Source organism: Haliotis rubra, unplaced genomic scaffold (genome assembly GCF_003918875.1).
Source record: "Haliotis rubra isolate DU_JTF1 unplaced genomic scaffold, ASM391887v1 Scf1051, whole genome shotgun sequence".
NCBI lineage: Eukaryota > Metazoa > Mollusca > Gastropoda > Lepetellida > Haliotidae > Haliotis > Haliotis rubra.
This window is the reverse complement of record NW_025764950.1, coordinates 226583-239809: the sequence shown is the minus strand read 5'-3', so window position 1 is coordinate 239809 and position 13227 is coordinate 226583. Positions and strand designations below refer to the sequence as shown.

General features: G+C 42.8%; 1 protein-coding gene across 1 annotated transcript; it reads left to right on the top strand.

The window, feature by feature from the left end:
- The first annotated feature begins 11320 nt into the window (after nt 1-11320).
- On the top strand, nt 11321-12933 carry LOC124276562. The gene is made up of 2 exons (XM_046712207.1): nt 11321-11771; nt 11981-12933. Exons 1-2 carry the CDS (start codon nt 11321-11323, stop codon nt 12841-12843), a joined length of 1314 nt encoding a protein of 437 aa, XP_046568163.1. The 3' UTR covers nt 12844-12933.
- Nucleotides 12934-13227: the final 294 nt, after the last annotated feature.

The window sequence follows — 13227 nt, the reverse complement described above, 5'->3', positions numbered from 1 at the left end:
GACCAGGGTTAGGTTTGTCATATATTTAGTACATGCGTAAATGTTTGGAAATGGGTAAATATAGTGTTACAAGAATAGCACTACTTTAACATGTATTTCAATGGTTCTGTAATGTAACTGTCACATAGGGTTCGTTAGCGCGTCCGACCTCGCCATAATGTACTGAGATAATTAGAAACACATGGTGAAGGGATACCCATGACTGAGCACCACTAATAACGTGCGTGTCTTTCTTAACATACACATGATGTCTGTTTAAAAGGTTCAAATATCGGAGTCTATGGGTCAGAGCGATATGCATGTTAGGGAGTGGGTGTGTGTGTGTGTGTGCGAGGGAGAGGGTGTGGTATGGGGTATGCCTAGGGTGGGGTGGTGGAGGTGGGTCGGGCTTATGGGGTACTGATAAGTCTTTCTTATCAGTAGGTAATATCGTTTATAGTTGTTGTAATGGACATTGCATAACAGTTTGAATAACTGACCTTAGGTACACTTCTTATCAATGCTATACAAGGAGACACTGCTAATTACAATAAAACACAGACAGATATGTTCACACAGACATGAACCGGTAGGTCCCTAATTTTAGTGCTCACTTGTATGAGTTGTCTGACTGATCATAACTGAACAAATTTCATTATCTATACTTTCATAAAAGATGATTGCAATGTATTAATGATTCCCGGTGTAAATTACTGTTGTACATGTGTGAACATGCACATGCCTGGTATGACCTCTTTTGATTCGGAATACAGATATTATCCCATACGGACGTTTTCTCAAATTTCAGTTACCCGACGGAATATACCGTAGACATATTTTGTTTCCATCTCTTGGGTAGACTATAGAAAATTCTAGTGATTGCAATTAGCTCATAACTAAGCAGTTTCGATAATTATTGAAAGCTTACTACCTGACAGCATTTATGTTGCTCATGCGTTTTCTTTTTTGCTTTTGCTTTTTGCTGTCTAATTTGTTATACATTATATAATTACGTTAATCATTTTGGTATCTCAATATCATGGAATATAATGTGTACTTATTAATCTATCAAAGTACCGAAATGTATTATCTGTATGCTTTACTGTAATTGGGTGAAACTGTTAAAAGTACCTTCGTACAGAATTTCCAGGAAATAGAAACTGAAAATTACTAGATATATGGAAAACTAAATTGGATAAAGGTCGCAAACAATCATTATTTATATTCCTCTTTTAAATTAACTTATCATGTGCAGATCATGTCACTAACATAAAAACTGAAGGATATATGGTGACAAACTGGGTTCAATCTTGAATGTATAATAAATGTACCAATGTATATTCTTTACCAGTATAAAGGAATGATGAGGTACGCTCGTGGTTAAAATCAGGTGTTTGATTCCCGACATTGGCACATTAAGACTGAAAATATATTATTTTGATAAAAGGCAAAGATCTTAACTTTTAATTGAAAAAAAGAGACGAAGTTATTTGGAAGATTCACAGACTAGCAACATCTATATTGGGGCTACAGGTGCAGGAAGCATCTTCAATTATAAAATCACATTCCACAAACATCAGATAAAGGTTTAAATGACAAGCATATTTATTGGTATCTTGCCAAGCTCTGTCCTCTCCCAATGCAGTATAACCAGAGTGCTGTGGTCACTACCTCAGGTGGCCAAATTAAGCCACCCCATTACTTTACGGTATTTTCTTACAGACACATATACTGAGTCAATAAAGAAACTTCACAAAATGTAATTTGAAAAATAATGAATAATTTTTCTCTGATGATACATCTATGTTTCCGGAATGGGATCCCTATCTTTCGACTCTAGAAAAACGTTAGCAAAGCCCGCTCAAACCCATCCATTCGTCGTGCAAATGACGTTAGTGCCAAATCAGGTTTTGCACGTGCAGTCGATCACATGATCTTCGCATCGAAGTTTTCTTCATATGCACGTGTTTGCATTGGCCTCAAGAATTGAAAAAACACTTTTAAACCACAGTTCTAACGGTACTTGAAATGCCACGATTGTCAAATGTGCAACGTGAACGTGCCGTTGGCATGTTGCATGTTGCAAACGGTAAGATCAGTTATTGACGTCGCAAGAGCAATGGGATGCAGCCGTCGTACTGTGTATGACTTGCGAGGTCGTCTACATCAAACTGGCACCACTTCTGATCGCCCAAGGTCGGGTGGTCCACGTGTGACGTCACGAGCAGAAGACCGTCAAATCGTCCTACGTCACAGATTTCTGCAGGCTACACAAACCAGGGCTGAGATGTTTAGAGGTCGACTGTCCTCACAGACCATTCGAAATCGGTTGCTGGCTGCCAATCTCCATTCTCGACGTCCATATCGGGGCCAATATTGACGCCGTTTTATCAACGTCAACGTCTGCTGCGGGCCCAACGTCACCTCCGATGGACCCAGAGAGACTGGAATCGAGTCGTCGTTAGCGATGAATCCTGGTTTACCCTCAGATTCGCAGACGGCAGGCATAGAGTCTGGAGACTACGTCGTGAACGGTATGCCCAATGTTTTGTACAGAAAGTCGACAGATTCGGGGGCGGAAGTTGCATGGTGTGGGATGCTTTCTGTGGGAACAACCGTTCCCGACTTCTGGTCATCCGTGGAAACCTCACAGCTGCTGCTTACCGCGACCAGGTGCTCAGCCTTGAACTCGTTCCTTTCACGGTGGCTCATGGCCCAGGTCTACAGTTCCAGCATGATAATGCTCGGCCGCATGCCTCGATGTTCACACGAAATTTCCTTCAAAATGCTGGAATCAACGTCATGGACTGGCCATCGAGGTCCCCTGACCTTATTCCAAAAGAGCACGTTTGGGATGCACTTGGGAGAAGGCTTTGTGGCCTTAGGAACCAACCTCAGAATTTGCAGGAACATGGCGCTGCCTTGCAAGAGCAATGGCGCAAAATCCCCAACCACGTGTTCACAAGCATCAGGCAGTCGATGAGGAGACGGTGTTTGGCAGTGGTGAATGCGCGGGGCGGCCATACACGATATTGAACTGAGAAATTTCGCATTTTTATTCTTGTGACTTGACATTCTGTATACACATGTTTTGGAACGGCGGTGTACCCTAATGGAACTGATTATGGCACTGTCAGTGTTTCGAGTACATCACACAGATCTCAGCAATAAAATAATAACGATTTAACCATCTTACCATCTCTTGTTCTTTTATAGTGCCCTAAAGAAAGAATGTGAAGTTTCTTTTTTGACTCAGTATATTTGGAAAATTAACTTTTACGGGTATGGAAAGAGTGGGGGGAAACATGTGCAAAGTATTAGTCAGCTGACATTATCCTTCAAAAGCATCATATGGACAACAATTACTTATCATTATGTGCAACCAAAGCATTGCATATTTCCAGACAGTATAACATCACCTTTGGCCGGAGTTCCAAATAATTTGACACCGAAAGCCTGTCAGTTAACGCAAAGGAAATAACCACAGGACCGAAAGCCGGATAGTAACCCATTGAAATAAACATAAATACAGTAGGAAATACATGCCATGACCGGATTTACGTATGTTGTCAGATATTTCCTAACTTCGGGCATTTATTTCATATGAATCTATACCTGTTAAACATAAGATCATCGTACATTTTCGTATGCACAAGTACCTCGTTCATGTATGCCCTGACCGGATTGTCGGGTATTTCTAAACATGATTTGCAAAACAGATACCCCAGTAAATTCATGATCATACAGTATTTCCGATGCATTCCTTTGATTTTTAATGGGTGGTGAGATTTCCGATTTCGTTCTAAGTTTACTCAGGTTGGAAACATGTAAATTTACTTAGGTGGGGAAACACATGTAAGTTTTCAAATTTGCAAATGTTTACACACCTTAGATATGTATGTATCATACCGGATATCAGGGGTATGTATATGAACGGTTCATACGCCTTCATGTTACCTGTGCTCAAGCAAGATGATTATTTGTTTCCATCTTGTGAATTACTTGGTTCATGTAATTTCATTTTCACATATTTGAGTACGTTTGAAATCAACGTTCACATGACCTCAGTATTCTTATCATCAAAAGAGCCTGACTAAGAAAGCAGTATTACGCAAGCTAACATGGCTTATTAAGCTGCACTCGCTCTTACTACAAGTATCAGTTACGCTTTGTGTGCGGTGTTGGCAAATCTTGTGAGTGATGAACAAAACGGTGGTGAGCTGTCCCTTTGTCCTTGCAAGTGTCCAAGCTGTCCCAACAGAATAGCACTTTATCTCTCTTAGAGCTCAGCCAAATATGCCACGCGTACCAACTCGTAATTTATTCAGTTTATTCAGCTCACTGCTGTAAACTATTGTTCGGCGGTACATAATTGGAATATGATGTGACCTTTCTTAATAGTCTCACAGTTCCTGAACCATGTTATTTCTCCTTCCGCTCATCCTTTGCTGTAATAACGCCTTGCAGCTTTAAGTTGTCCACATTTGTTTCACTAGCGCAAACGTATGCGACAACAACCAATGCCATATCAAATTATATATTCTGTGAGACATGAAATGAAAAATGGTTTCTTTGTATTCCGTTGTTTGGAGCAGGCCTATATGACTACTACGCCCCAGTGCTGCTAAACAACTCGCAGACCTAAAGTCTGACATAGACGCAGACCTATCATGTTCACATCTGATTGGGGCCGAAAATATTGATTCCGACATGAATGCAATATCTATTGTAAGTACGTGTTGTCTGACCGCCTCCGTGGTGTAGTGGTGAGAGCGTCCGCCCGGAGAGCGGAAGGTCGCGGGTTCGATCCCCGATCGCGTCAAACCAAAAGACGTTAAAATATTGTACTTGTTGGTCCCTGCCTGGCGCTCGGCATTAATGGGCACAACAAGGACTGGTCGGCTCGGAGTCAGTATAATATATAATGTATATATAATGTCTATTTATATTGCGCTGGGTTCCATCCACAGAGGTGCATGCTCAAGGCGCTACAATAGTCACAGATGAGAAGTTCACGGGAGGAGATAGTTCATGGGGATAGAACTTTCTAAAGAGAAAGGTTTTTAGGTTGGTTTTGAATGTCTCAAGGGTTGGGGATTCTTTAATGTTCTGAGGTAGTGGGTTCCATAACTGAGGTGCTGCTACTTGAAACGATCTGTTGCCGTAGGATTTTAGTCTTGAGTTTGGTACTGCAAGTAGGCATTGGTATTCAGATCTTAGACGTCGTGAAGGCTGGTATGGTGAGATCAGTTCTGATAGATAACTCTGTGCTGTACCATTCAAACAGTGGTAGGCAAAACACATGATCTTGAAGTGGATCCGGGCTTCTATTGGTTGCCAGTGTAGGGACATCAATACCGGTGTTATGTGGCATCTTTTTGGTGCACGACTCACAATACGAGCTGCCCTATTGTGTACCTTCTGGAGTTTGTTCAGCAGATCCTGACGCAAACCATACAACAGACTGTTGCTGTAGTCAATGCGGGACATCACAAGTTGTTGGACTAGTGTTTTTGTTACGTCTTTGGTAATAAGATGGCGGATATTACCAATACTTCTTAGATGGAAGTAGCCGGTCTGGCACACTTGATTAACTTGGGCTTCCATTGACAAGGGAGAATCAAAGATGACACCCAGGTTCTTTGCTTTGTCGGCGAATGGTATGAAAGAGTGGTATGGTATGGTAATGTGTCTGAGCGGGGTATTCATCCTTCACTGCGGCATGGTATCTCAGTGGGCTAGCACTATAAAACCAGCTTCAGTCTGGGCTAGTACAAGCAGCCGCACATACACATACACGCGCATGCACGTCGTCATATGAGCGAAATATTCTCAAGCACGACGTAAAACCCAATTTCACCACACCTCACGTGTTGTCTGTCTGTAGTAGACAGACCCGTTACATAGCATGTAGAGCACGGACACACTGCTCGTGCATCCCACACACTCACGCGCGTTCACCGTTCACATCTGGCGGTGCGTGTCACTGACTGAAGACGTGAAGGGAGGCGTTGACAACTTCTTGAGCGCATATTATCATATTTATCTAAATCATATAAATTGTTCATTTATATCACATGTGAAGCTCTGCAAAACCGCAATGTTACTGTAAACAAAACAGTTTATGTACAGTTAGTCTGATGTTACACTGATGTAAAGCATGGAGTCATGATGACCATCGACAGTAACTGTTCATGAGATCGATGCAAGGGCATTATGGATATCTCGTACAAGTTATCTCATGACTGTAATCGTATTCATTTGTCTTGACTCAGACTAATCACCACCTTGAGTTTAGTAGACTCGCACACTTCATCGAAGTGCTGTTGGCCACCTTTCTCGCCGTCCCGTCCAGCATCTTTATGAAGATGCATGACTCCACTGGTCAGCCATGATGCCTCAACTTTCTCATCCACGACAAGCTGGCGGGCCCTTCGAGCTAGCGCTGCTCGGGGTCAGTAAGATCTTCACTGATAATAATTCGTGTCAGCTGACAAGTTATGCGTTCTCCTAAGGTCCTCATATAGCTTCCCGTCTCGATTACGATTTGCGAATCTTAAATCTGAATCTTATATGTGTTAATCAGAATGGTTCTATTGTATTCTCTCTTCAGAAACTGTTTTAAAAAGAAAGCAATAAAACTATGTTTTTCGATGGCAATGCTAGAAATGCAATTTGTATGTGTCTCTGTATGGTTCATACACGGACATGGGCGACGGCAAGATAGTCAGGGTTGTCGGTTATAATGGAGTGAGTGGGTGAGTTTAGTTTTACCCGCTTTTAGCAATATTTCGGCAATATCACGGAGAGGGACACCTAAAATGGGCTTCACACATTGTACCCATTGGAGGAATCGAACCCGGGTTTTTGGCGTGACGAGCGAACGCTTTAACAATACCATTTGCAAGGCATTGCATGTACTTGACTTTCATACTCATAGGCATGTAATAGATTTGAGATATTATTCATATTGGTCGGCCCATTTCGATCGTAATAAAAAAACATTACTGCAAAATTTACACTAGTCCTTCATGTTAAATAGCTGTCTTTGAAACACAGAATGTATTCCAAGCTTTCACGTCCCATTTGCTTTTCAGTCACTCCACGTCCCACGCCCAGCGATGACATTGGCATTATGTGATCTGACAACGGAAAACAAATGGAAGTTCCTGTGTTTATTTACTCTTTGAAGTGTAGCGTTTGTACAACTTATCACATGCTAAGTGTATCACATAATGGTGGATAAAAAGAAACCTGGCCTTTTTTATTTAGTTTGTAAACTACTGACTGGTTTAGCTATTGAACACTCACCGAGTACATGTTGTGACAACAACCATCTGTCGTCGTATATCTCATAAAGCGAGAGCGTGTAGTGAACGCCTGTGTTTGTTCGTGCTGGTCTTTCCTTTGTGGTTATATCTGAATATGACAGGAACATGAATCTAATCAATGCCCTGTATGTTGTTTATGCATAAATCCATGTTGAGTCACTCACACATCAACGCTGGGAGTTTGAAAAACTCTTGTTACCTTTGATCGCGAAATGAATATCGAAGATATTCAGTCGCAGATGACAGTGTGAAGCTAATCTTAACGCCATTCGTGTTGAACATGTAACGGATATTATTTCATACGTTTACACGCGCACCACCTCTTGTACAAACTTCACGTAGGAGATGAGCAATATATTAATAGACGTTAATCTGAAATGGTCGACTTAAATCCCCAGACACGCAAACAATCAGTCCCCGATGCATATAATTTATGTATAGTTATATAGTTTTTCTACTGGAGTATATCATCCGAGGATTTATGGTGCTGCACATCGACGTGACCTCATTATTCATATTACCAAAAGAGCCTGACAAAGAAAGCAGTATTACGCAAGCTAACACGCCTGATTAAGCTGCACTCGCTCTTGCTACCAGTATCAGTTACGTCTTGTCTGCGGTGTTGGCAAATCTTGTGAGGTGCTTGTTTCGAGGGATTAAAAGGTTCAGCGGTGAACAAAGGGCGATGAGGTGCCTCTTTGTCCTCTCAAGTGCCCCTAGCTGTCCCAATAGAATAGCACTTTATCTCTCTTAGAGCTCAGCCAAATATGCCATACTTACCAACTCGTAATTTCTTAAGTCTATTCAGCTCACTACTAACTATTGTTCGGCGGTACATAAGTGGAATATGATTGCACTGCATGTGATCTTTCTTATTACTCTCACAGTCCTTGAACCATGTATTTTTTCTCCTTCCGGTCATCCTTTGCTTGGAAACGCCATACAGGAACTTAAAGTTGTCCACATTTGTTTCATTAACACATATATGATATCACAAATCAAATTATATATTCTGTGAGACATTAAACGGAAAATAGTTTTTTTCGTGTAGCGATTATGACCCGATAGCACAGGCGGGGGCGTTCTCTGAGTATACCACAGGCATGTTGGACCTCCGTGCCTTTTTTAAATTCGCCTTGATTGTCCTGTTTAAATTGACGATCGATGAACTCAGATTGCGAAAGCAAATGTCACACAAGTAAATGTGATGTTGCATTGCTGTACCTTTACCCGTCGGAGAAGTCCTTCTGAAAAGATAAATATTCCGTTGTTTGGAGCAGGCCTATATGACTATTACGCCCAAGTGCTGCTAAACAACTCGCAGACCTGGCATGTTCAAGTTCACATCTGATTGGGGCCGAAAATATTGATTCCGACATGAATGCAATGTCTCATTAAGTTATTGTTTTCCTAAGTAAGTGGAGTGCCTTCTACAACATGACAATTCATATATTTTTGTTTGTGCAAACAGAAAAATGTTTTTCCACTTGTATGTATTATTTACCTATTTATGTATGTTGTACTATGTTTCTGCGCACCCCTTTAATCATTCAAGTGTCACTTCTTAATATTACGTATCACCTGGCCTTACCAAGTATTCTCAGCAGCGGAAGTATGCGCAGTTTCCATTACATACCTTGCGCATGCGCACACTTTGTTTACTTCCCACAACCCCCTCTCTTCTTCCTTCTGCTCCAAGTCATAGTGCTCGCAACATAACAGCAGGTACAAATTTGCTACTGCTTTTCTGGCACCGTAAGTGATTGGTATTGTTGCTACTATACCTCACTGTCGATGGTAAGCTGCCAACTATCGCTGACATGGCATCCGGACGCTCTGCAAGATGAGGTAGAACATACGTTGCAAGCTCAAGTGCGCCTTCCTCAACCAACGAAGGGATTGATACGCACCGTCATGTTGGAGATGAGGATGGGGAAACACGCAGTACCAGGAACGCTCCATACCTGACTACAGATGTGTTACGCCAGAGATTACAAGCTATTGGGGTTAGTGTGCCTTCGACATGGGGGAGGAAGACCGTGTTGCAACTGTACAAAGAGAACTGTGCGATCAGCAGGGATGTAGAGGCGGTTCCAGTAACACACACACACACACACACACACACACACACACACACACACACACACACACACACACACAACACACACACACCGTAACAGTGGCTCAAGTCTGACATTCGCCATTCCGTCTTCGCAGCACAACCCCTCGCACATTGGAATTTCCGGGAACACCGAGGAGACATCCGATACCAGGGCGACACCACCAACTCCTTCAGCTGACATGATTGGCGTAATGAGAGAAATGAAGGATCTGATTTCTTCCCTCTCACAGCAATTAAATTCAAGGGGTAGGTCAAACGATGATAACATATCACCACCTTCAGTGCAGTTCGTGTCATCTGATACCATTCCCTATGTAAATTTTGTTGATGAACATACCAGAAGAAAAATACACCAGGGGAAATATGTTAACCTAGCATCACTGCTGCTGCCTACACAAGAAGCTGGAGACTATAGAGTCTCAGAAGAATCAGGAGGGTGTAGGAATGTCAAAGCCGATCCCCGACTCAGCAGAAACTTAAACTTTGCTGAATTTACCAGATCTTTCAAAATCTACAAAGACATTTTCAGCGAAGCGTGGCCAAACAGAAGAGCCCAACTGGACCAACACGAACATACCGTTGGAGAACTACACAACCTATATGGTGGTTTCGTCCATTACGAATACGACAAACGCTTTGCTGTTCGGGTCGCGGCACTAGCTGAGAGTGGGATACATCTCGACTGGGGGATCCCCGATACCAGGATCTACACGACCTGTACATCCGGACTACGCTGTAGGTCTTGTGTACGATGTGCCAGCATTAGCCACGACACAGCCACATGCCCATCAGTGCTGGGGCAAGAGAGTGACTTGCCTCGGGCGGCAGCCATAAGGAAGACCTACACCCCTTCATCGACTACAACCGATTCATATGGACGGCAGAGGATACAACACCAAGGGCGAGAAGTTTGCAGTAACTTCAACCAGGACGGATGCATGAGATCCCGGTGCAAGTTTCTTCATGTTTGTGCCTCTTGCTTTGGCCAAGGTCACAGTAAGCTCGATTGCCGGAAGACCAAACATGCTCGTGACAAGAAGTCATACGAGAAAAAATGACCATCATTGACCCCACTTAACGTAGACCAGTTACAAGAAGAACTGGCTTCCCATCCAGACGCAGACTTTGTGGAATATGTAACCAATGGACTTAAATATGGTTTTCATCCCCTCGTGTCATCAGTGCCAGATGAAACTTGGGAGTGTAGGAACAACCTGAGTGCTCGAAAAGACCCTGCAACTGTTACTGCATTAGTGAAACAAGAACTGGACAGGGGCTATATCGATTGACCATTTAAACATTCACCTTTTAAACTGTTTAGAGTTAGTCCACTAGGGCTAGCCGAAGGTAAATACAGCATGCAAAAAGGTTGATCCTCGATTTGTCAGCACCTCATGACCACTGTGAAATTATGAGCATCAATGACATGATACACAAAGACGTGTGCTCGTTAACCTTTGTGACAGTAGATGATGCAATAAAACAATTGAATAATGTTGGCAAGGGTGCTCAAATGTGCAAGGTGGATGTGAAAGATGCATTTAAACAAGTACCAATCTATCCCTATTTCTGGCCACTGTTTGGATTCAAATAGGCGAATCAATACTATTTCTTCAAACGTCTCGCGTTCGGGTGTAGATCTAGTCCTCGCATCTTTGATCATATCTCACAAGCTATTGAATGGATTCTAAAAAACAATTACAATGTCAAATTCATGCTCCATTTACTTGATGACTGTCACTTTCTAACCATCGATAGTCCCACATATCCAGCTACCAGTACTATGAACACTCTCAGAGATGTCTCCAAAAAGCTACAGGTTCCCTTATCTGAACATTAAACGCTAGGACCAGCTTGTGAGATGGGTATAGTGCTAGACTCAGTGACAATGACAGCCCGGCTCCCCCGGGACAAACTGTCCAGGATATCCACCATGATTCAAGATTTCAGTCACAAGAGAAAGTGCACCAAACAACAGCTACTATCTTTGATTGGACATTTGAGCTATGCCTGCAAAGTTGTGGTGCCTGGGCGGTCATTCGTGTCTTATCTCATTGATCTCTCGAAGTCAGTGAAAAACTGCATCACAGACATGAACATGTGGCACACGTTTCTTCACAAGTGGAACGGGGTGTCATTCTTCCATGAATCATCATCGACACCAGCTCCAGACATGAGACTGTATACTGATGCCTCTACTTTAGGATTTGGAGGATATTTCAATGGTTCATGGTTCTCTGCACCATGGCCAGTCAACATGCAACGTCTGTGCCGTAGTAGCAGTCGATCTATGGCTCTCCTGGAACTCTACCCCATTGTGGTAGCAGCAGTGTTGTGGGGTGAAAAGTGGTCAACAAAAAAGATTGTGTTCTATTGTGACAACGAATCTACTGTATGCATTATTACAAAGTGTAGATCAAAATGCAAGGACATTATGCCTTATATGCGCAGGTTAACTTCCTTAGCTGCTTCTCATAATTTTGTTGTACATGCTAAACATGTGCCTGGTGTCGCTAATCAAATTGCTGATTCTCTATCTCGGCTGCAGATCGGTCGGTTCCGGACACTAGCCCCCAAAGCAGATCTTCAAGCTACACCATGCCCACCCCCGTCACAACTGACATGGGTCTGGCAGAACATCTGAACACCCTATGGGAGGCATCAGTCGGAACAAGAACCAGAACTACTTACGCAACTGGTTTCCAGTCCTACATCTCAGTCCTTCGATACAGCTTGTATACAACTCTGACGCAGCCCTTCGGAAACCTACCTCCGGTGAACTCGGCACTGCTAGAACAATATGTGGCCTACTGTTTTGGTGAAGCTAAACTTCAGTATAGCACTGTGAAGTCATACCTTGCGGGCATTCGATTCACCTATCTGAAAGCAGGTATCCAGACAGTGTTTGATCTAGTCTCCTGTGGTGCTCTAAACCAACTGCAGACTCTTCTACATGGGTATAAAAGACTGCAGAAACCCAGTATATCTACACGCCTGCCTATAACTTATGATGTGCTAACAAAGATTGTGCTTAAACTAAGAGAAGGAGTGTTAGGACCATTTAACGATCTGGTTATGGTGGTCATGAGCACAACAGCCTTCTTCGGATTCCTCAGGTGTGCTGAATTTACATGTTCACGTGAATTCGATGCAAGCACCAACGTATCTGTGTCGGATGTGACAATGGATCATATCCAAGGGAAGTGTACTCTGACACTAAAAGCCTCCAAAACTGACGTCTTCAGACAGGGTGTCAACATATCCCTGTTCGCTAACTACACGGCCATCTGTCCATGTATTAACCTTAACCGCCTCAAACAAGTAAGACTCTCTCAGGGTGCCTCGAACAGTGACCCGCTTTTCGTAGACTGTGTGGGGAAGGCAATCACACGTACAGTGTTGCTCCAATAGCTTGCCCAAACTATGAGACATGCAGGACTCGATTCCAGGAAATATTCAGGACACTCATTCAGTATTGGTGCAGCCACGTCTGCGGCTAGTTTACGCATGGAGGATCACTTGATAAAGACACTCGGTAGATGGCAGTCTGATTGTTATAATCGGTATGTGCGTACACCTGAATCTGTTATTAGGAATGCACAGTTGTCACTCATACGGCATCTACCCAAGGACTGAGCCTTAGCAGCAATCTTTCTCACGGTTGCATTATTTGCATGTCTTTATGTTCCTATCACATTCATGTTTGTATTTCGCAACTTGGGGGCTCTTATTGTTTAAATATTTTAACGGGGTCTCGCTTTCTTAAATATATTAATTCATTCGCTTTGGGCAATT